Source organism: Scyliorhinus torazame, chromosome 2, assembly GCF_047496885.1.
Source record: "Scyliorhinus torazame isolate Kashiwa2021f chromosome 2, sScyTor2.1, whole genome shotgun sequence".
In the NCBI taxonomy this organism is placed as follows: domain Eukaryota; kingdom Metazoa; phylum Chordata; class Chondrichthyes; order Carcharhiniformes; family Scyliorhinidae; genus Scyliorhinus; species Scyliorhinus torazame.
The window spans coordinates 198,262,444-198,286,994 of NC_092708.1; the positions used below are offsets into that span (position 1 = coordinate 198,262,444).

General features: G+C 47.7%; 1 protein-coding gene across 4 annotated transcripts in view; it reads left to right on the forward strand.

The window, feature by feature from the left end:
• The window catches only part of LOC140394997 (uncharacterized), a 403,426-nt gene that overhangs the window by 71,748 nt on the left and 307,127 nt on the right, over nucleotides 1-24,551 (forward strand). For all 4 annotated transcript variants that reach the window (XM_072482288.1, XM_072482301.1, XM_072482311.1 and 1 more), the window contains 3 exons: nucleotides 16,573-16,686; nucleotides 19,103-19,222; nucleotides 23,623-23,790. In XM_072482288.1, the coding sequence (XP_072338389.1) occupies nucleotides 16,573-16,686; nucleotides 19,103-19,222; nucleotides 23,623-23,790 (402 nt within the window). The remainder of the gene's footprint in view (nucleotides 1-16,572; nucleotides 16,687-19,102; nucleotides 19,223-23,622; nucleotides 23,791-24,551) is intronic.

A 24,551-nucleotide genomic window follows, 5' to 3' on the forward strand; every position in this document is an offset into this window, starting at 1 on the left:
TGCTGTCGTATCTGTTTCTGGATCTGCTGCTGCCGTCGCTGTTTCTGCATCTGCTGCTGTCGTATCTGTTTCTGGATCTGCTGCTGCCGTCGCTGTTTCTGCATCTGCTGCTGTCGTATCTGTTTCTGGATCTGCCGGTGCCATAGCGGTTTCTGGATCTGCTGCTGTAGTAGCTGATTCTGTACCTGCTGCTGTCGTAGCTTTTTCTGGATCTGCTGCAGTCGTAGCTCTTTCTGGATCTGCTGCTGTCGTAGCTGTTTCTGGATCTGCTGCTGTAGTAGCTGTTTCTGGATCTGCTGCTGTCGTAGCTGTTTCTGTATCTGCTGCTGTCTTGGCTGTTTCTGGATCTGCTGCTGGCCTAGCTGTTTCTGGATCTGCTGCTGTAATAGCGGTTTCTGGATCTGCTGCTGCAGTCGCTTTTTCTGGATCTGCTGCTGTAGTAGCTGTTTCTGGGTCTGCTGCTGCAGTAGCTGTTTGTGGATCTGCTGCTGTCGTAGCTGTTTCTGGATCTGCTGCTGTCGTAGCTGTTTCTGGATCTGCTGCTGTCGTAGCTGTTTCTAGATCTGCTGCTGTAGTAGCTGTTTCTGGATCTGCTGCTGTCGAAGCTGTTTCTGGATCTGCTGCTGTCGTAGCTGTTTCTGGATCTGCTGCTGTAATAGCTGTTTCTGGATCTGCTGCTGTCGTAGCTGTTCCTGGATCTGCTGCTGTCGTAGCTGTTTCTGGATCTGCTGCTGCAGTCACTGTTTCTGGGTCTGCTGCTGCAGTAGCTGTTTCTTGATCTGCTGCTGTCGTAGCTGTTTCTGGATCTGCTGCTGTCGTAGCTGTTTCTTGATCTGCTGCTGTCGTAGCTGTTTCTGGATCTACTGCTGCAGTAGTTGTTTCTGGATTTGCTGCTGTAGTAGCTGTTTCTGGATCTGCTGCTGTCGTAGCTGTTTCTGGATCTGCTGCTGCCGTAGCTGTTTCTCATTCTGCTGCTGCAGTCGCTGTTTCTGGATCTGCTGCTGTAGTAGCTGTTTCTGGGTCTGCTGCTGTCGTAGCTGTTTCTGGATCTGCTGCTGTCGTAGCTGTTTCTGGATCTGCTGCTGTAGTAGGTGTTTCTGGATCTGCTGCTGTCGTAGCTGTTTCTGGATCTGTGGCTGCAGTTGCTGTTTCTGGATTTGCTGCTGTAGTAGCTGTTTCTGGACCTGGTGCTGCAGTAGCTGTTTCTGGATTTGCTGCTGTCGTAGCTGTTTCTGGATCTGCTGCTGTCGTAGCTGTTTCTGGATTTGCTGCTGTCGTAGCTGTTTCTGGATCTGCTGCTGTCGTAGCTGTTTCTGGATCTGCTGCTGTCATAGCTGTTTCTGGATCTGCTGCTGTAGTAGGTGTTTCTGGATCTGCTGCTGTCGTAGCTGTTTCTGGATCTGTGGCTGCAGTTGCTGTTTCTGGATTTGCTGCTGTAGTAGCTGTTTCTGGACCTGGTGCTGCAGTAGCTGTTTCTGGATCTGCTGCTGTCGTAGCTGTTTCTGGATCTGCTGCTGTAGTAGCTGTTTCGGGATATGCTGCTGTAGTAGCTGATTCTGTACCTGCTGCTGTCGTAGCTGTTTCTGTATCTGCTGCTGCAGTAAGCTGTTTCTGGATCTGCTGCAATAGTAGCTGTTTCTGGATCTGCTGCTGTCGTAGCTTTTTCTGTATCTGCCGGTGCCATAGCTGTTTATGGATCTGCTGCTGTCGTAGCTGTTTCTGGATCTCCTGCTGTCGTAGCTTTTTCTGGATCTGCAGCAGTCGTAGCTGTTTCTGGATCTGCTGCAGTCTTCGCTGTTTCTGGATCTGCTGCTGGCATGGCTGTTTCTGGATCTGCTGCTGTCGTAGCTGTTTCTGGATCTGCTGCTGCCGTAGCTGTTTCTGGATCTGCTGCTGTCGTAGCTGTTTCTGGATCTGCTGCTGTCGTAGCTGTTTCTGGATCTGCTGCTGTCGTAGCTGTTTCGGGATCTCCAGCTGTAGTAGCTGTTTCTGGATCTGCTGCTCTAGTAGCTGTTTCTGGATCTGCTGCTGTCGTAGCTGTTTCTGGATCTCCTGCTGTCGTAGCTTTTTCTGGATCTGCAGCAGTCGTAGCTGTTTCTGGATCTGCTGCAGTCTTCGCTGTTTCTGGATCTGCTGCTGGCATGGCTGTTTCTGGATCTGCTGCTGTCGTAGCTGTTTCTGGATCTGCTGCTGTCGTAGCTGTTTCTGGATCTGCTGCTGTCGTAGCTGTTTCTGGATCTGCTGCTGTCGTAGCTGTTTCGGGATCTCCAGCTGTAGTAGCTGTTTCGGGATCTGCTGCTGTAGTAGCTGTTTCTGGATCTGCTGCTGTCGTAGCTGTTCCTGGATCTGCTGCTGTCGTAGCTGTTTCTGGATCTCCAGTTGTAATAGCTGTTTCTGGATCTGCTGCTGTAGTAGCTGTTTCTGGGTCTGCTGCTGTCGTAGCTGTTTCTGGATCTCCAGCTGTAGTAGCTGTTCTGTATCTGCTGCTGTAGTAGCTGTTTCTGGATCTGCTGCTGGAGTAGCTGTTTCTGCATCTGCTGCTATACTAGCTGTTTCTTGATCTGCTGTTGTAGTAGCTGCTTCTGGATCTGCTGCTGTTGTAGATGTTTCTGGATTTGCTGCTGTAGTAGCTGTTTCTGGATCTGCTGCTGTAGTAGCTGTTTCTGGATCTGTTGCTGTAGTAGCTGTTTCTGGATCTGCTGCTGTAGTAGCTGTTTCTGGATCTGCTGCTGTAGTAGCTGTTTCTGGATCTGCTGCTGTCGAAGCTGTTTCTGGATCTGCTGCTATAGTAGCTGTTTCTGGATCTGCTGCTATAGTAGCTGTTTCTGGATCTGCTGCTGTCGTAGCTGTTTCTGGATCTCCTGCTGTAGTAGCTGTTTCTGGATCTGCTGCTGTCGTAGCTGTTTCTGGATCTGCTGCTGCAGTCGCTGTTTCTGGATCTGCTGCTGTCATAGCTGTTTCTGGATCTGCTGCTGCCATAGCTGTTTCTGGATCTGTTGCTGTCGTAGCTGTTTCTGGATTTGCTGCTGTCGTAGCTGTTTCTGGATCTGCTGCTGTCGTAGCTTTTTCTCGATCTGCTGCAGTCTCAGCTGTTTCTGGATCTGCTGCTGTCTTGGCTGTTTCTGGATCTGCTGCTGGCCTAGCTGTTTCTGGATCTGCCTGTGCCATAGCTGTTTCTGGATCTGCTGCTATCGTAGCTGTTTCTGGATCTGCTGATGCCATAGCTGTTTCTGGATCTGCTGCTGTCGTAGCTGTTTCTGGATCTGCTGCTGTCGTAGCTGTTTCTGGATCTGCTGCTGTAGTAGCTGTTTCTGGATCTGCTGCTGTCGTAGCTGTTTCTGGATCTGCTGCTGCAGTCGCTGTTTCTGGATCTGCTGCTGTCATAGCTGTTTCTGGATCTGCTGCTGCCATAGCTGTTTCTGGATCTGTTGCTGTCGTAGCTGTTTCTGGATCTGCTGCTGCCGTAGCTGTTTCTGGATCTGCTGCTGTTGTAGCTGTTTCTGGATCTGCTGCTGTCGTAGCTGTTTCTGGATCTGCTGCTATCGTAGCTGTTTCGGGATCTCCAGCTGTAGTAGCTGTTTCTGGATCTGCTGCTGTAGTAGCTGTTTCTGGATATGCTGCTGTCGTAGCTGTTTCTGGATATGCTGCTGCAGTAGTTGTTTCTGGATCTGCTGCTGTCGTAGCTGTTCCTGGATCTGCTGCTGTCGTAGCTGTTTCTGGATCTCCAGCTGTAGTAGCTGTTTCTGGATCTGCTGCTGTAGTAGCTATTTCTGGGTCTGCTGCTGTCGTAGCTGTTTCTGGATCTCCAGCTGTAGTAGCTGTTCTGTATCTGCTGCTGTAGTAGCTGTTTCTGGATCTGCTGCTGGAGTAGCTGTTTCTGGATCTGCTGCTATAGTAGCTGTTTCTTGATCTGCTGTTGCAGTAGCTGGTTCTGGATCTGCTGCTGTTGTAGATGTTTCTGGATCTGCTGCTGTAGTAGCTGTTTCTGGATCTGCTGCTGTAGTAGCTGTTTCTGGATCTGCTGCTGTAGTAGCTGTTTCTGGATTTGCTGCTGTAGTAGCTGTTTCTGGATCTGCTGCTGTAGTAGATGTTTCTGGATCTGCTGCAGTCGTAGCTGTTTCTGGATCTGCTGCTGTAGTAGCTGTTTCTGGATCTGCTGCTGTAATAGCTGTTTCTGGATCTGCTGCTGCAGTCACTGTTTCTGGGTCTGCTGCTGTCGTAGCTGTTTCTGGATCTGCTGCTGTCGTAGCTGTTTCTGGATCTGCTGCTGCCGTAGCTGTTTCTGCATCTGCTGCTGTCGTATCTGTTTCTGGATCTGCTGGTGCCATTGCGGTTTCTGGATCTGCTGCTGTAGTAGCTGATTCTGTACCTGCTGCTGTCGTAGCTTTTTCTGGATCTGCTGCAGTCGTAGCTGTTTCTGGATCTGCTGCTGTCGTAGCTGTTCCTGGATCTGCTGCTGTAGTAGCTGTTTCTGGATCTGCTGCTGCAGTCACTGTTTCTGGGTCTGCTGCTGTAGTAGCTGTTTCTGGATCTGCTGCTGTCGTAGCTGTTTCTGGATCTGCTGCTGTAGTAGCTGTTTCTGGATCTGCTGCTGCCGTCGCTGTTTCTGCATCTGCTGCTGTCGTAGCTGTTTCTGGATCTGCTGCTGTAGTAGCTGTTTCTGGATCTGCTGCTGTCGTAGCTGTTTCTGGATCTGCTGCTGTCGTAGCTGTTTCTGGATCTGCTGCTGTAGTAGCTGATTCTGTACCTGCTGCTGTCGTAGCTTTTTCTGGATCTGCTGCAGTCGTAGCTCTTTCTGGATCTGCTGCTGTCGTAGCTGATTCTGGATCTGCTGCTGTAGTAGCTGTTTCTGGATCTGCTGCTGTCGTAGCTGTTTCTGTATCTGCTGCTGTCTTGGCTGTTTCTGGATCTGCTGCTGGCCTAGCTGTTTCTGGATCTGCTGTTGTAATAGCGGTTTCTGGATCTGCTGCTGCAGTCGCTTTTTCTGGATCTGCTGCTGTAGTAGCTGTTTGTGGATCTGCTGCTGTCGTAGCTGTTTCTGGATCTGCAGCTGTCGTAGCTGTTTCTGGATCTGCTGCTGTCGTAGCTGTTTCTGGATCTGCTGCTGTCGTAGCTGTTTCTGGATCTGCTGCTGTAGTAGCTGTTTCTGGATCTGCTGCTGTCGAAGCTGTTTCTGGATCTGCTGCTGTCGTAGCTGTTTCTGGATCTGCTGCTGTCGTAGCTGTTTCTGGATCTGCTGCTGTAGTAGCTGTTTCTGGATCTGCTGCTGTCGTAGCTGTTTCTGGATCTGCTGCTGTCGTAGCTGTTTCTGGATCTGCTGCTGTAGTAGCTGTTTCTGGATCTGCTGCTGTCGAAGCTGTTTCTGGATCTGCTGCTGTCGTAGCTGTTTCTGGATCTGCTGCTGTAGTAGCTGTTTCTGGATCTGCTGCTGTCGAAGCTGTTTCTGGATCTGCTGCTGTCGTAGCTGTTTCTGGATCTGCTGCTGCACTAGCTGTTTCTGGATCTGCTGCTGCAGTAGCTGTTTCTTGATCTGCTGCTGTCGTAGCTGTTTCTGGATCTACTGCTGCAGTAGTTGTTTCTGGATTTGCTGCTGTAGTAGCTGTTTCTGGATCTGCTGCAGTCGTAGCTGTTTCTGGATCTGCTGCTGTCGTAGCTGTTTCTTGATCTGCTGCTGTCGTAGCTGTTTCTGGATCTACTGCTGCAGTAGTTGTTTCTGGATTTGCTGCTGTAGTAGCTGTTTCTGGATCTGCTGCAGTCGTAGCTGTTTCTGGATCTGCTGCTGTCGTAGCTGTTTCTTGATCTGCTGCTGTCGTAGCTGTTTCTGGATCTACTGCTGCAATAGCTGTTTCTGGATCTGCTGCTGTCGTAGCTGTTTCTGGATCTGCTGCTGCCATAGCTGTTTCTCATTCTGCTGCTGCAGTCGCTGTTTCTGGATCTGCTGCTGTAGTAGCTGTTTCTGGGTCTGCTGCTGCAGGAGCTGTTTCTGGATCTGCTGCTGTCGTAGCTGTTTCTGGATCTTCTGCTGTCGTAGCTGTTTCTGGATCTGCTGCTGTCGTAGCTGTTTCTGGATCTACTGCTGCAGGAGCTGTTTCTGGATTTGCTGCTGTAGTAGCTGTTTCTGGATCTGCTGCTGTCGAAGGTGTTTCTGGATCTGCTGCTGTAGTAGCTGTTTCTGGATCTGCTGCTGTAATAGCTGTTTCTGGACCAGCTGCTGCAGTTGCTGTTTCTGGATTTGCTGCTGTAGTAGCTGTTTCTGGATCTGCTGCTGTAGTCGCTGTTTCTGGATCTGCTTCTGTCGTAGCTTTTTCTGCATCTGCTGCTGTCGTAGCTGTTTCTGGATCTCCTGCTGTTGTAGCTGTTTCTGGATCTGCTGCTGTAGTAGCTGTTTCTGGATCTGCTGCAGTCGTAGCTGTTTCTGGATCTGTGGCTGCCGTAGCTGTTTCTGGATCTGCTGCTGGCGTACCTGTTTCTGGATCTGCTGCTGTCGTAGCTGTTTCTGGATCTGCTGCTGTCGTAGCTGTTTCTGGATCTGTGGCTGCAGTTGCTGTTTCTGGATTTGCTGCTGTAGTAGCTGTTTCTGGACCTGGTGCTGCAGTAGCTGTTTCTGGATCTGCTGCTGTCGTAGCTGTTTCTGGATCTGCTGCTGTAGTAGCTGTTTCGGGATATGCTGCTGTAGTAGCTGATTCTGTACCTGCTGCTGTCGTAGCTCTTTCTGTATCTGCTGCTGCAGTAAGCTGTTTCTGGATCTGCTGCAATAGTAGCTGTTTCTGGATCTGCTGCTGTCGTAGCTGTTTCTGTATCTGCCGGTGCCATAGCTGTTTCTGGATCTGCTGCTGTCGTAGCTGTTTCTGGATCTCCTGCTGTCGTAGCTTTTTCTGGATCTGCAGCAGTCGTAGCTGTTTCTGGATCTGCTGCAGTCTTCGCTGTTTCTGGATCTGCTGCTGTCGTAGCTGTTTCTGGATCTGCTGCTGTCGTAGCTGTTTCTGGATCTGCTGCTGCCGTAGCTGTTTCTGGATCTGCTGCTGTCGTAGCTGTTTCTGGATCTGCTGCTGTCGTAGCTGTTTCTGGATCTGCTGCTGTCGTAGCTGTTTCGGGATCTCCAGCTGTAGTAGCTGTTTCTGGATCTGCTGCTGTAGTAGCTGTTTCTGGATATGCTGCTGTCGTAGCTGTTTCTGGATCTGCTGCTGCAGTAGTTGTTTCTGGATGTGCTGCTGTCGTAGCTGTTCCTGGATCTGCTGCTGTCGTAGCTGTTTCTGGATCTACTGCTGCAGTAGTTGTTTCTGGATTTGCTGCTGTAGTAGCTGTTTCTGGATCTGCTGCTGTCGTAGCTGTTTCTGGATCTGCTGCTGCCATAGCTGTTTCTGATTCTGCTGCTGCAGTCGCTGTTTCTGGATCTGCTGCTGTAGTAGCTGTTTCTGGGTCTGCTGCTGTCGTAGCTGTTTCTGGATCTGCTGCTGTCGTAGCTGTTTCTGGATCTGCTGCTGTCGTAGCTGTTTCTGGATCTACTGATGCAGGAGCTGTTTCTGGATTTGCTGCTGTAGTAGCTGTTTCTGGATCTGCTGCTGTCGAAGCTGTTTCTGGATCTGCTGCTGTAGTAGCTGTTTCTGGATCTGCTGCTGTAATAGCTGTTTCTGGACCAGCTGCTGCAGTTGCTGTTTCTGGATTTGCTGCTCTAGTAGCTGTTTCTGGATCTGCTGCTGTAGTCGCTGTTTCTGGATCTGCTTCTGTCGTAGCTGTTTCTGGATCTGCTGCTGTCGTAGCTGTTTCTGGATCTCCTGCTGTTGTACCTGTTTCTGGATCTGCTGCTGTAGTAGCTGTTTCTGGATCTGCTGCTGTTGTAGCTGCTTCTGGATCTGCTGCTGGCGTAGTTGTTTATGGGTCTGCTGCTGTCGTAGTTGTTTCTGGATAGGAAGAGTTTTTTCAATATATAAAAGGTAAGAGAGAGGCAAAAATAGACATTGGACCACTGGAAAATGTGGCTGGAGAAGTAATAATAGGCAACAAAGAAATGGCAGATGAACTGAATAGTTACTTTGCATCAGTCTTCATGGTGGAAGACACCAGTGGGATGCCAGTGCTCCAGGAGAACCAGGGGGCAGAGGTGACTGCAGTGACCATTATTAAGGAGAAGGTTCTGGGAAACTGAAAGGTCTGAATGCGGATAAGTCACCTGGACCAGATGGACTACACCCCAGGGTCCTAAAAGAAATAGCTGAGGAAATTGTGGAGGCATTGATGATGATCTTTCAGGAATCACTGGAGGCAGGGAGAGTCCAAGAAGACTGGAAAGTGGCTAATGTAACACCGCTGTTTAAGAAGTAAGGGAGGCAGAAGACGGGAAATTATAAGCCGGTTAGCCTGACTTCGGTCATTGGTAAGATTTTAGAGTCTGTTATTAAAGATGAGACTGCAAAGCACTTGGAACTGCATGGTAAAATAGGACTGAGTCAGCATGGCTTTGTCAAAGGGAGGTCATGTCTGACAAATCTGTTAGAGTTCTTTGAGGAGGTAACAAGAAAGTTAGACAAAGGAGAACCAGTGGACTTGATTTATTTAGATTTCCAGAAGGCCTTTGGCATGGTGCTGCATAGGAGACTGTTAAATAAGTTAAAAGCCCATGGTGTTAAGGGTAAGATCCTGGCATGGCTGACTGGCAGAAGGCAGAGAGTGGGGATAAAGGGGTCTTTTTCAGTACGGCAGCCGGTGACTAGTGGTGTGCCTCAGGGGTTTGTGCTGGGACCACAGCTTTTCAATCTACATAAATGATCTGGAAGAAGGAACTGAAGGCACTGTTGCTAAGTTTGCAGATGATACAAAGATCTGCAGAGGGACAGGTAGTATTGAGGAAGCAAGGGGACTGCAGAAGGATTTGGACAAGCTAGCAGAATGGGCAATGAAGTGGCAAATGAAATACAATGTGGAAAAGTGTGAGGTTATGCACTTTGGAAGGAGGAATTTAGGCATAGACTATTTTCTAAATGGGGAAATGCTGAGGAAATCAGAAGTACAAAAGGGACTTGGGAGTCTTGTTCACAATTCTCTCAAAGTTAATGTGCAGGTTCAGTCGGCAGTTAAGACGACAAATGCAATGTTAGCATTCATGTCAAGAAGGCTAGAATACAAGACCAGGGATGACTTCTGAGGGTGTGTAAGGCTCTGGTCAGACCCCATTTGGAGTATTGTGAGCAGTTTTGGGCCCCGTATCTAAGAAAGGATGTGCTGGCCTTGGAAAGGGTCCAGAGGAGATTCACTAGAATGATCCCTGGAATGAAGAACTTGACGTATGAGGAACGATTGAGGAATCTGGGTCTGTACTCGTTGGAGTTTGGAAGAATGAGGGGGGGATCTTATTGAAACTTACAGGATACTGCGAGGCCTGTATAGAGTGGATGTGGAGAGGATGTTTCCACTTGTAGGAAAAATTAGAACCAGAGGACACCATCTCAGATGAAAGGGACGATCCTTTAAAACTGAGATGAGGAGGAATTTCTTCAGCCAGAGGGTGGTGAATCTGTGGAACTCTTTACCGCAGAAGGCTGTGGAGGCCAAATCACTGAGTGTCTTTAAGACAGAGATAGATAGGTTCTTGACTAATAAGGGGATTAGGGGTTATGGGGAGTAGGCAGGAGAATGGGGATGAGAAAATATCAGCCATGATTGAATGGTGGAGAAGACTCGATGGGCCGAGTGGCCTAATTCTGCTCCTATGTCTTATGGTCTAATGTTTTAGTCTCAATTAGTGGCTCATCCTCATCTGATATAATGATACATGCTTTGGCTGTTGTTGTAGAACTGCATGAAAATGTATCCATCTATTATTGCTGCAAGTTTTTTGATGGACTGGACTAGAGTACTTGGGAATTCGCTGCAGGAACTATTCTGTGGGCATAGGTTAAATCATCATGCTTCTCTGGAGCCAATTGCACCAAAGTGGGGATTATGTCTTCAGTTACCAGTTGGCTGTTCGCAGTTGATTTGCTCTCAGCCAATTTGTCTGCTGTTGCAATCTCGCTTTCAACCTTGGCACTGATGCAAAATAAACTTATTGAACGATAGAACTAACCTACATATTTAACTGTGGGTCGACACTAAACTGAACTGACTGGAGACCTTGTATTAGCCTGACCAGACTTACTAGCTACCGCACGGTGTTTGCACTGTGCTAGCTCGTGGACTCTGACTGTCTCAGTGGCTGGGTCCAGAGAGAACGGGAAACCTAGTGCCCTCTGGCTTTATAGTGGTGGTGTATTGTCTGGTGATTGGCTGCACTGTGCTGTCTGCTTATTGGTCATCCTGTGTGTCAATCACTGCCTGTCTGCATCTCATTATATACATGAGTGGATATTGTGACATCTCCCTCCCCTTTTTTTTTTCAAAATAAATACTAAGGTGTGGATGCTTATAAATATATATATATATATATGCGCCTGACTATATACAGAAAGATGTCTAAATGAACGTATATACATAGGAAGGTTGCGATACTGCAGATACATGGCAAACGAAATGATATTTACAGAGGTCCAATTGGTGAAGTAACAAAAATGTACAAAAGCTCAATCTGTAGATTTAGTCTTTGTGGTGGATGATGAATTCTTGTTGATCGCCGCAGAGGTGGATTAGGAGCCGCCTGCGCTTGGAGAGGTGGGATCGCTGGCATCGCGGTGGGCGCATGGACCGGCAGGATTGCCGGTAGATCGGTGGCCTCGTGGTCGGGTACGCCCGGAGAAGGCATCGTAGGTGGCGGGGCACACCGGTCAGGTAGCGGGCGTGGAACTCTCCGCAGTGCCCGTCTGTTGCGCCGTAGCAGGGAGCCATCAGCCATACGGACAAGGAATGATCTTGGGGACACTTATTTGAGCACAACAGCTGTGGCTGACCAGCCGCCCACAGGCAACTCTACGCGAACATGATCAGATGGGCCAGCTTGGGCAGGTCCGTGGCATGGGCGTCTGTTGGGCCCGTGACTGCTGCATTTTTTGTAGGACCATGAGGTGGTCAAGGTCGGGAGCGTGGATGGCTGGAACTGTGGTCCTCAGAGTGCGATTCATGAGCATCTGGGCTGGAGACAATCCAGTGGACAGTGGGGTCGCCCTGTATGCCAGCTTCACTAGGTTAAAATCGGAGCCTGAATCGGCAGCTTTGCACAGCAGCCGCTTTACAATGTGGACCTCTTTTTCGGCCTTCCCATTTGACTGCGGCTAATGGGGACTGGAGGTAATGTGACGGAAGTTGTGGGACTGTGCAAAGTCAGACCATTCCTGGCTGTAAAAGCAAGGACCGTTGTCGCTCATTATCGTGTGCGGTATCCCATGCCTGGCGAACGTTTCTTTGCAGGCTTTGATTACCGCCTTTGACGTGAGGTCGGACAGTTTCACTACTTCTGGGTAACTAGAGAAGTAGTTGACCAGGAGGACGTAGTCACGCCCCTTGGTGTGAAAAAGGTCTACACCTACTTTGGACCACGGAGAGGTCACGATCTTGTGCTGCTGCAACGTTTCTTCGGGTTGAGCTGGCTGTAACTTCTGACAGGTAGGGCAATTGACAACTGTGTCGGCGATGTCCTGGCTGGTGCCCGGCCAATAGACCGCCTCCCGAGCTCTGCGTCGGCATTTCTCGACCCCAAGGTGACTCTCTGGAGTTGGCCCAGCACCATAGCACGCCTGCTCTGAGGAATTACAATCCTGTCGAGTTTCAGAAGGATTCCCTCCACCACCGTCAGGTCGTCTTTTCCGTTATAGAACTGGGGACATTGTCCCTTCTGCCAGCCATTGCTGAGGTGCTGCATTACGCGCTGCAACAGAGGATCCTTGGCTGTCTCCTCACGAATTTGGACCACCCGTTCGTCGGAGGCCGGAAGGTTTGAGGCACACAACTGCACTTGGGCTTCTATGTGGCAGATTAAGTCACTTTGTTTGTGCGGTGTGGTAATGGACCTGGACAGGACATCTGCAACGATCAGTTCTTTACCTGGTGTGTAGACCAGTTCGAAGTCGTAGCTGCGTAGCTTCAGAAGAATACGCTGTAACCGAGGTGTCATGTCGTTTAAATCCTTCTGGATTATGTGGACTAGAGGCCTGTGGTCCGTCTCTACCGTGAATTTTGGCAGGCCATAAACATAGTTGTGGAACTTGACTATCCCTGTTGGAAGGACCAGCCACTCCTTCTCAGTCTGAGCGTATCGTTGCTCAGTGGGCATCATGGCCCTGGAGGCATACGCCACTGCAGTCCAGGTCGAGGAGTCATCTCGCTGAAGGAGCACCGCCCCAATGCTGTCCTGGCTTGCATCAGTTGATATCTTGGTTTCCTTGGTTGGGTCGAAGAACGCTAGGACCGGGGCTGTCCTGAGTTTTGCTTTCAGCTCGTGCCATTCCTCTTCATGTGTGGGCAGCCACTGGAATTCCGTCGACTTTTTGACGAGATGGCGGAGGGCCGTGGTGTGGAATGCCATATTGGGAATGAATTTCCTGAGGAAGTTGACCATTCCGAGCAAGCGGAGGACCGCCTTTTTGTCCTCTGGGGTCTTCATGGTGTTGATCGCAGAGACCTTGCCGGCGTCTGGCCGTACACCCTGCTGCGAGATGTGGTCACCTAGGAATTTGATCTCCAATTAACCAAATGAGCACTTGGCCCTGTTGAGCTGAAGACCATGTTCATGGATTCTTTGGAATATCTGCTTGAGGCGAGCGATGTGTTCCTGGGGTGTTGTGGACCAGATAATGACATCGTCAACGTACACTCGCACCCCCTCGATGCCCTCCATCATCTGTTCCATGATGCGATTAAATACTTCGGAGTCAGATATGATGCCAAAAGGCATGCGGTTGTAGCAGTAGCGCCCAAACGGGGTGTTGAACGTGCACAGCTTGCGACTGGACGCGTCCAGCTGTATTTGCCAAAAACTCTTGGAGGCATCGAGCTTCGTAAAGAATTTGGCATGAGCCATCTCACTGGTCAACTCTTCTCGTTTTGGTATGGGGTAATGCTCCCTCATGATGTTTCGGTTTGGATCCTTAGGGTCAAGGCAAATGTGAAGCTCATGAATGGCAAACGCTTGGCGCAAGGCATCTACTGTGGTTACCGATGTAGTGATCCCCATCTCTTGAACTGATAGCCACATCTTGTGGGCATCTACCAGCACCAAACACATATTGGCCACCTGGCCTCCATAATCAATGTGGACCTTGGCCATTCCAGGGATGAAAGGTAGCGGAAGGTGGCAAAGATTGCTGCATTTGGCAAGGCTATCACTGTTGTACTAGTTCTTCAATGGCTTTGTCTGTGCCTGGCCACCAGACCTAACAGTGTGCCAATATTTTCATCTTTGTCTGCCCTTGTTGCACTTGAAGGAGGGGCCTCCTGGCCTGAGGCAGAACGACCACCCGTGATCAGAGAATCACGCTGTCTTCACATCAACTCATCCTGATGAGTGACGTTGGGTCTCAGCTATTCAGAATTCTCGTAACGGCAGCCAGACTCTGTTATTCTTTTGACCTTTTTTAATTAAAAAAAAATTCCAAGTGCCCAATTCTTTTTTTTCCCCATTAAGGGCAATTTGGCGTGGCCAATCCACCTACCATGTACATCTTTTTGGGTTGTGAGGGTGAAACTCACACAGACACAGGGAGAATGTGCAAACTCCACACGGACAGTGACACGAGGCTGGCATCAAACCCGGGTCCTCAGTGTCGTGAAGCAGCAGTGCTAACATTCGTTTGACCATTGAAAGAATAGAGTCTCTTTGGATCCCGCTGTGGATGTACCTCATGGGCACTGGCAGGGTGACTAGGAGGTTTAGGGCTAGAATGATCTCGGGTACCAGTGGTGGCAGAATGCTCTTTGGTAGGGGCAGGCAACTTAATGCACCAGCGTTAGCAATTTGCGTCACAGACCGGTGCTAAAAAACATAGTTGTAAGCCGCCAACAAAAGAGCCCAGCGTTGCACCTTTACTAAGGCAGTATGGGCTTATCTTCCTTAACAGGCCCAGTAATGGCTTGTAGTCAGTCACTATGTCGAACCGCTGGCCATACATATTACTGGTGGTATTTCTTTGCAACAAATATAACTGCTAATTCCTCCTTCTCAATCTGGGTGTAGTTTCATTCTGCTTCAGAAAGGGTCCTCGAGGCAAAGGCGAAGGGTGTTCCGAACTATCCCCCATTTTGGAGGATAAAGCTGCGCACCGCAGCATAGTGGTTAGCACTGTAGCTTCACAGCGCCAGGGTCCCAGGTTCAATTCCCAGCTTGGGTCACTGTCTGTGTGGAGTCTGCACGTTCTCCCCGATTTTGCGTGGTTTTCCTCCGGGTGCTCCGGTTTCCTCCCACAAGTCCCGAAAGACGTGCTAGTCCGAATTGCAAATTCTGAATTTTCCCTCAGTGTGCCCGAACAGCCGCCGGAGTGTGGTGACTAGGGGATTTCACAGTAACTTCATTGCAATGTTAATGTAAGCTTACTTGCGACATTAATAAAGATTATTATTCCTGATGTTATAACATCAACAAAAGGTTTTATTATTGAAAGGTAAAGTCAGTTAGATAACAGGCATAGGACTCTAAACAACAGGTTTTGACACTTCAGCTCCATGGTCTACACTGCCTGGGGTCCTGCTCCCAGCGCTCCGCGCAAACTCCCATTGGCTGGGGTTCTTGAGTTCCTGTTTGGTTGGTCCCAAGCCAGTCACATGGTCCATGGAGCCTGCCCCCTTAAAGGGACCACGCTACCACATGGACCACAGGTTGCAAGCATTTCCTCGCTTCTCACTCTGACTAGGGTTTGGCTGTCACAGTACAGGCAAGGAATGGAATGGAAGCTTTGATCTTTGTAACTAAGGCACTGAACAGGTGCCGGAGTGTGGCAACTAGGGGATTTTCACAGTAACTTCATTGCAGTGTTAATGTAAGCCTACTTGTGACAATAATAAAGATCATTATTATTGTTTTTGGTCTATGCTGATTTTGATGATATAGGGAAGAGAGAGGATGTGGGAATCCTGGAATTCTCTTCATTCTGGTGCTAAGAATGGCAACAAATAAGCCAAGCCTTCTATAGCTAATGTGTTGGTGTGCATTTATGTACATTACATATGTCAGCTATGGCTCAGTGGCAACACTGTTGCTGTCAAATTTGTTCAAGCCCCATTCCAGAGTGAAAAATCTGGGCTGACATTCCTGTGCAGTGCCGAAGGAGTGCTGTGTGATGAGATGCATAACCAGTTATGTATATAGTGACAGACAAGACCTCCGACCAGCAGTAGAGTACAACCACGTGATACTGTTACCTTAGGCAGTTGATGGAGAGTCTTCTTAGTGGGTAGTCATAATTTTTAGTAGCTCGTAGTTAATTTATTATAGTTAGTAGTTTTTTGATAATATTCTTATAGTTATCTTAATGATGCAATTGTCAAATAATAAAACTTTAACTAGTCTAAGAACTCAACATCCTTCAGTACATTTATTCCAATCAGCCAAGCACCAGAACGTAACGTGCTTTAATGTCAGAGGTTCCAGAAAAGATGTTAAAACAAAGAACCATCTGCCCTCTCAGGTGGACAGAAAAGGTCCCACAGCATTGTATTGAAGAAGAGCGGGGAGTTCTCCCCAGTGTCTGGGGCAATATTTATCATTCTACCAACATCATTAAAACTGAATGCCTAGTCTTTTATACTTTGGTGTTTGTGGCATTTTGCTGTTGAACATTTCGTTATTGTAGTGACGACACTTCAAAATGGCTTCATTGACTATAAAGAAATTTGAGACATTCTGAAGTTGTGAAAGGTGTTGGATAAATGTAACTCTTTCTTTTAATATGTGCACAAAGCAAATGACACCCCCGTGTTAACCAATGATTCAGATTTCCTATTCGGTACAATAAAACATCTCCTCGTACCAAACCCTCGTTATGAGATCCTCATTTCCAGATCCTCCCATTAACTCACTCCTCCACACGTGGGAAAACATTCCTCAATTTTGAAAACTTAGAGTCATTTCATAATTCAGAATTTCTAAATACAGCTGCTCCCGAACAGCAAATAACTTATTTTGTCTCTGGACCCATTGTCACTAATTCTATATCTTGTCCTGGTTTCCAAGTGAAAGCCATGATCTAATCAGAGATCTATTGAATGTTGCTATTGTTTCATACATCAGAGGTATGTAGAGATGATACACTCCGGGTGAAGGAGAATTTTTATTGAATGTTTGAAAATGTCTTCCTTCCTGCAGCTTACTTACAGTTCAGTTTCTTTTTCAACGTAACCACACCCAGGTTTAACTAATCACACACAGCATACTGATCTCAGACGCACAGTCAAATACTGAACAAAGGAAGGTCACATGTGGGGTACCCCTTACTCATGTGCAAAGTAAGATGATTCTAAAATGCCTCTTTTGTGAGCGATTTGGTTGAAAGGGTCCAGCAAAGAGCAATTTGTCGGCTGAGAATTTTCACACACAAAAAAAGAGTACTAATATTGTGTGAAGTTACTCTCTGAAAGAAACCTGAGGGTAGTTGTAATGCATGCAGAATGATTCCTCTGTATTTTTGACCCACATCTTGGCTCTTGCCCTTCTAGGATTTAATTGGCCAGCTTGTTGACATGCCATCGGTGAGAGGCACCACAGACCAGAGGTTAGCAGCATCGCCCAGGCCTGCCACTCGCAGAAGCTCAATAAGTGTATTACCAATTGTAAGTTTGCAGCCAATTCTCCATGTGTAGCCAAATAGAACAGATGGCCTTGTAGAGATCGTAAATTAACTAAATATAAACAATTTAATGATGACCTGGGGGTACGTTGAACCTTTCTGGATTTAGGCAGGACCAGGGTTTACATCAAAATTAGCATTAATAATCGGCAACTTCTACAGGCAGCTTGGGGTAGATTCTCAGATGGAGCAAATAAGACAAAAACTCTAGAATCATTCAAGATGCTACAATGAGATCCTGGAAAGACAAATTAAGTGGGGCTGAATGGCCTCCCCATCTGCAACTATCTGTAAACTGGTCAATGGTTTGATACAACAGATATGAAGTGAGCAATGTGTTGTGTGAAATGGATGAGAGCAAGTTTTATTTTAAGTGAAGTTAGAAAGAAAAACACAATGTGTTTGTGGGCAGGCTCATCGCCAACTCATCAACTGAAGTGTGTCAAACACATCCTTCTCTCCCTGAAATGTTAAATGGACAAACTCTGTACCTCCAAAGATCAAAAAGCAACCTAATATATACACACATATATATACATAATGTATATCTAGAAATATATTTTTTATAAAGAAGCTCCTGGGACGGCCAGCTGATCAGTGATGTTTTGCTGTTAATCAATTTAATATTACTGGGTTTTATTTTTGATGTAAAATTGCAACAGGCAAACCGTTTGCACATTCTAATAATATTGTCAATAAAAGGTTTTCTGGTATATTTTCAATATAAATGATTTTCAGTACTAATCAGAATAAAACCTCTATCATCTGCAGTACAGATGACTTTAACTAAGGGTTCTGGATTTATCGAATCATTGTCCATGTTTACCCATAAAACAAGTTTGAAGACTAGGCAGTACTGAGATTATGTTAAATATTCCTTCCCAAATCATTGTTACAGCATATTACCTTCAGTGTCCGTGACCTTGATTACGCAAATAGTACACATGCATCGAGTGCCACAAGCCTGTCATCCTGACTGCTCACACTAGCCTAAATAAGTCCCCAAGTGGTGCCCATCATGTTAATACCATGCCTGTTATCCTGACTGCTCACACCTAAATAAGTCCCCAATATACCATGCCATGCCATTGTGCCAACATGATCTCCCGCCATCTAGTTAATACATGTGTGGGTTAACTTACTATGTCGCCACATCAGTTGCTGTTCCTATGCTTTTACCTTCTATGCATTTGCAAATCATCCTTCTTTTGTCCATTGTTCTCTCTGAGAAACTGGGGCTACCACTTTGTTAACAACTTTCCATAAAGTTTCACAGCTAATCCTATTCAGTCTTTGTATCCCCATCCCACCGCCAGACTACCTGACCCTTTTGATTTCTCATCCTATCCCACAATTAGAGTAATATTTGTTTAACACCAACCCTTAAACCTCTCCTATATGTGACCTGTGAGAACTGTTGCAGAATTAGTTTAATATGTATGAGCTTTGTTCTATATTAGTAAATATTTATTATTGTTCTTTCCAAGGGCGGGTGCAGGCTCGATGGGCCAAATGGTCTCCTTCTGCACTGTAATGATTCTATACTTGTTTTGATATCGAAGTACCTGTTTTGATATAGGAGAATAATAGTTTCAGCACCGCAGAGGAGTTGCAGTAGCAAAAATCTAGGACTGGAACATCAGTGGTGGGGGGTTGGAGAGTGCCTGTTAACCCATTTAGCTAGATGGCTAGTGTGGTTCAGATTAATGCTAATGGTGCAGAGTTCAATCCCAGTTCATGCTGAGGTAGACTTGGGGACCTGTCTCTTCACCCTGCCCTGTAGTAAAGTCATGGCATAAGCTGTGGTTCAGTAACTCCCGCAGAGCGGGAATGCGACCTGAAGAAAATGCAACATAAAATTCGGAAACACAGAAGCCCCATACTTTCCTGTTCCTTACAGTTGCTAACTGCAATGAGCTCAAAGACAACAGTACTTCTATCACAATTTATTTATTGCAATTGAATTTAATATGACTGTCCCCCAACCTGTGCCTCATGGCAGAGGTCAGATGACTACAGTAAGCCAGGTCGTACCATTAGTACATGATTGCATTGCAATCCCAAGTAATAACCTTAGCTACAACTCCAGAGTTAAGTTCTGTTTGGGATTTTTTTCTCTTGAGCAATTGTGCATTATCATCCAGCAACAGATGAAAATATGTTGAATTTTCAGTCAACTTTTATTCATGAGCCATTATAAAGTATAAAACATGGGAGTAGGGGAAGTATGCAGTTATTTGCACCTACATTACTTTCTAGATCAGAGGGCAGTGTGGTCCAGAGTTTAAAATGATGGTAAAGTCTGGGATTGAGCTCCCTCAGCAGAAGAAGGTGCACATGAGGATGGGTAGATATGAATGTTAATCTAAATCTGTGACTGATGATTTTTGCTCTTCCAGATCTCGCCCTTCGCTAACACGACTGATTTAATTCAAGAGGACGCTCATGGCGCCTATTACTTCAGCCCAATGAATATTGCCTCAGTTGTTTCTTTGCACAAGCCCTTTACTAAATTCCTGGTACGTAGCCTTCTGTTGGTGTGCAGTGAAACTGAACTGTGCTGATAGATTGTAAAGGTGCTGTTAAATGATTGTCCAGGTAATGTTCAACTAAACCAAGTGCCTGTTTTTTGGCTGTTGCCAATGTAGACCCAAGTTCTCAGGATGTGGGTAAGTGGTTTTGCTTTGCATATTTCCCACAAGGTGTCTAGCTGTGTTGGTTTCTCCGCCTAGGTTTGGGAGACTCTTGTCCATGCTGCCAGGTTTCGAGGGTGTTCGACCAACCCAGCCGAATAAGAGAATCTACGGAGAGTCTGTCAGCAAGTTAATTTGGGTAGGGGTGCGACATAGACAACTGTCCTGAGATAATCGGAATGAAGGAGAGAGGCTCGTGGGTTGGGAATGGGAAGAGAAGGAAGAGACAGAGAGAGAAATTAACTCGATACACAAAGCTAATTAGATGGGAATATGGGAACAGGAATAGATCATTCAGCCCCTCGAGCCTATTTCACCGCTGCTTTGGATCATGATTGACCTGATTCTGAGCTCCAGTAACGCACCTTTGTTCCATAATTCCTTATTACCAATTGCACAACAATAATTTATTGAACTCAGTTTTTAAATGTTCCTTTTTTTGTCATTTATTCATTGGATGTGGGCTTTGCAGGAAGTCCCGCAGTTCAATTGGCTCCCAATCTCAACAGCTTTCTTTGGGGTTGGAGGATGGGAGGGTTGAGAGAGTTCCAGATTCCCACAACCTTAGTGTGAATAATTGCTCCTGACATCACCCTCGAATTGCATAGCCCTAATGTTAATGTTCTGCTTCCTTGTTCTAGACACTCTCACCAGTGGAAATCATTTCTCCCTATCTACCCCATCAGATCCTTCAATCATCTGCAAACACCTCAATTAGATCACCTCTTAATCTTCACTGTTCAGCAGAATGCAAACCTGACCTCATGATTGTACGCAACCTGACCTCATGATTCATCTGTTTAACTCAGTATCATTCACGTGACTCTAGCTGAAATCTCTCCAAGACAGATATATCCTTTGAGTTGCACTGCCCAGAACTGATTGCAATGCTCCAGTTTGGATCTAACAAAAGATCTGCACAGATGTTTTGTAACTTCCACCTCATTGGAGATAAATGGTCACACTTCATTCACCTTCTTCACTCTTTTTGCACTTGGAACCCTAAGTCTCTTTGCTCACAGTTCCCAGCTTATCACACTTTAGAAGGTGTTGTGATCTATCTTTCCTCGGTCCGAAGTGGAGGACCTCACATTCTACCATAGTCTTGCTCAGTCACTTAGCTATCAATGTTTATTTGCATCTTTCTATTCCCATCCACGCTATTTACTGTGCCACCTAACTTTGAGGCATCAGCCATCTTGGAAATATAGGGCGCGATTTAACAGAAATGAAAAAGAGTCCCATATCGACAGCGTTTGGTTGGGTGTTTGCCGGTGTTCGCATGGCCGACAAAGACTGCGCTATTGAATGGGACTCGGTATCATTTTGGGGCCTTGGCGAGGAATGCCTTGTCCCGTTTCCTGCACTAATGAGCTCTGTTTGTCAGGCTTGCTAGACCCCCCGCTGCGGCCTCCAAACGCACCAACCTATAAGCGGGTCCTGGAGTAACCCTCACCCCACCTCATAAGGGCAGGAAACTCCCAGGCCCAATTCCTGATGTGGGCAAAATACCACCCGGGCACCTTGGCAGTGCCATCCTGACATACTGGCAGTGCCACCTTGGTACCCTGGCAGTGACAGGCAGTGCCAGTATGCCAGGCTGGCAGTGACATGCAGTGTCAGTATGCCAGGCTGGCAGTGCCAGGATGCTCAGGTAGCACCTCCAGGGTCCAAGGTGGCATCGGGCATGCCTGGGTACTACCCTGCCCAAGGGTCAAGCACCCAGGTGTACCCGAGAGCCTGGGAGAGCCCACCTCCAAGTGCCGGTACACTGGTCCCTGTTTGTGGAGATTGATGGCCCTCGGGCTACTCCAGGGGACAGGGGTGCGAGCGGAGCTATCCCAAAGCTCCCCCACCACCTGGCGCTGCCAGTCCTGGAGGCCCACTCTTGTCTTAACCAGGGTCCGCACGTACGCGGCCATGGAGCACAGGGAGTGGACCATCTCCTTCTGGGATTGTGCCACATCATGCTGCGACTGTGGCACCACCTGCTGGGTTTGTGCCACATAAGCCAGTGACTGCGCCATCTCCCTCTGGGACTGGGCCACCTCCCTCTGTGTCTGCGCCACATCGGCCAGTGCCTGGACAATGCTGCTGATGTTCCCAGCCATGACCTGCTGCGACTGGGCCACGCTCAGGAGCGCCGCTGCAATGTCCAGGTGGCTCTGGCACTTGACTGCCTGTGAGGCGGTAACCATGTCCTGGGCCTCGACCACCGCCTGCACAGAATGCCCCAAGCCTTGGGCATGCTGATCCATGGCCGAAACCGTGGTGTTGACCTGGGCGGCAAATATGGCCGGCACCACACCCTGCTCCTGCATGTGGTAGACACGTCCACCTGCACCTGCAGGTGTTGGTTGCTTGCCGTCATCCCCTCTTGACAGCTCTCTGACTGCACCTGCACTGTGGCTGGGACTGGATGTCCCAGAAGCCCGGGACCCGTCTGGATGGAAGTTGGTTCCCTGGGCTGGCCTGCCCTCGGACCGCCCGCCCCCTCGGGTGCTCCTACCTCCACCTGCTGAACCGGATGAGATATTTGGCGCGCACCAGGTAGTGTCCCAGGAACCTCTTCACGAATGTGCCCAACCACAGTGATAATGTCTGGGATGTTGGAGGGTGTGACGGGAAGTCAGTGTCATCCTCCGACCCGAGCCACTCCCGGCACTGGACACAGTCCACAGCCGCCGCGCCAGGTTTACGAAAATTGAGAGGACACATGACCGACGCCGTAGGGAAGTCGGCCCATTGAGGGCGGCGCATCGTGGGAGGGCTTCAGGTGACGTCCTGGGGCCGCCCCGAAGGTGTGCGGCGTGCTCCTCGAGAACGCCGTTTTTGAGGGGGTGGAGCATCGGCAAAACAGCACCGCCCCCGATTCTGCCGTAAAAATGGATTCTCCGGCCGATCGCCGAACCCGATCTCGGCGTCGGCGGTCAGAGAATCCCGCCACTAGCCTCAGAAACGGAGAATCCAGCCCTTAGTCTCAGAAATGGAGAATCCCGCCCATGATTTGTTCCTTCAAGACATTACTTAACTTATTGAAAAGCTAAAGCCCCAGTACGATCCCTGAGCAACACCATTAGTCACATCCTGCCAGTTTGAGCACTTATCCATTTTTCTTACTCCATAATTTGTAATGGAATTCTCTATCCAAACCAATAGGTTGCTTCCATTTTCATGCGTTTGTATTATTGTTAACAATCTCTTACATGAAGCATTGTCAAATGCCTTCTGAACTTGCATATAAATAACATCCAGAGGCATGACAGGCACTCTCCTATCTAACGCAGCAGATGCATTTTTCGAAAAGGTAGCCTGTTTGTTAGATGGGATTTACTCTTTTCAAATCCACACTGGTCTCTCTGATCAACTCATATTGGTCCAGGTCATCAGTCATTTGTAGCTCTATAATTTCTGATCTTTTTTCTCAAATAATAGAGTCACATTGGCAGCTTTCCAAATCCTGAACCAATAGAGTTTTGGAAGGTTGGGACTAATACATTATCAGTTTTCTCAGCTAATTGTTTTAATATCCATACTGGTCTCTCTTACTGCTATTAATCTGGCTATTCCCAAAAGGCCTTTGCTATGGAACAACATGGTCTCAACAAGATGTAACTGCGCAATTATCTCTCATTTAAATTGATTCTTTTGTATTCTTGACTTGTCAATAAACTTAAAATATCTACTGAAATTTAAAAAGGAACAGTCTTACCAATTCAATTCCCACCTATCTTCAAATTCCAAGCCCCTAAACCTTTTGATGTGTCTCACTTGGGTTTGGGCTGCTGGCTCCCTTAAGCCTGCCTCTCAACCTTGCTGTCATTTCCAAGTCGGTTTATTCGTTTTTTTTGTTCCTCTCCATAAAATACAGAAAGTGGACAAGCTCATACATAACAGAGGCCATCAGTTTAACAGGATCATCAGTGTCAGCTTTTGAATTTGTAAATGTGGGGTTGGTTAGCTCAGTTGGCTGGACGGCTGGTTCGTGATGCAGAGCGATACCAACAGCGCGGGTTGAGTTTCTGTACTGGCTGAGGTTATTCATGAAGGCCCTGCCTTCTCAGCCTTGCCATGTACCTGTGGTGTGGTGACCCTCAGGTGAAATCACCACCAGTCAGCTGTCAAAGACGAGAGCAGCCTATGGTCCTCTGGGACTGGTGACATTTATATTGATTTGTACATCTGCAACACCACCATTATTTTTCACAATTCTTGCTTTTCTTTAGAATGTGATACATCGATTTTCCAATAGAATGCTTGGGGTGACTGAGGCACCACAAGAAGTCGATGATACCGCCAACCTGGAGTCCGTGCCTGGTATGCCTGATGGATCTGCAAAGAGCCAAGAACAAGACCTGGAAACCACAGCCGCGGCACCAAGCCCTGAAAGTGATGTAAGTCCACAGCCAACTGGAAACCTAGAGTGAAAGTGAAGCAATTTGAGTCTAAGGGATTGGAAGTGGTCCTCCCCTGACTGTGGTGGCGCTGGACTGATTCCGCAGCCGCCACACTGAGTTTCCGACGGGTGAGACCACACGCGACACACGCCGTCAGGAACTCGGCCAGTCGGGGACGGTGCATTGTGAGGCGGGCCTCAGCCAACGTACAGAGGCCATGGATACGGCGCACGGCGTATTCTCCAAGTATGCTGCTTTTCAGGGGCGGAGCATCGCGAAAGCGGCGCCGTCCCCGATTTCAGCGTCATTGGGGATTCTCCGCCCCGTCGCTATTTTGGCATTGGGGATCAGAGAATCTAGCCCCTGAACTTTCCTTCATCTAAAAGTCTTCTTAAGCCCATAATTACTCGCTGTTTCTGTGTAAATATTGTTTCCTTTGGAACTGGAAATAAGACTTGCAACGAATAGAGATCGATTATTTAGTGCTCACCTGGTTAGGATGTACAGAAAGTGTGGAGAAACAGAGTTATGGCAAGACAGGAATGTGATGAGATTTAGAAGGCTCCCCGTGTCAAGCGACACATGAGACATGTGAAATACATGGATATGTGTATTTCTCATGGTTTGTTCATCCCGAAGCAGGTTGTTTGCCTGAAGCCAGAAGGTTGTAGGTTGAGAGACACCGTTCCCCATCAAACATGGCTGACCAGGAGTCTCTCCCATTCTTATCATCTGCTGTGGTTGTTTTAGAAGGATTT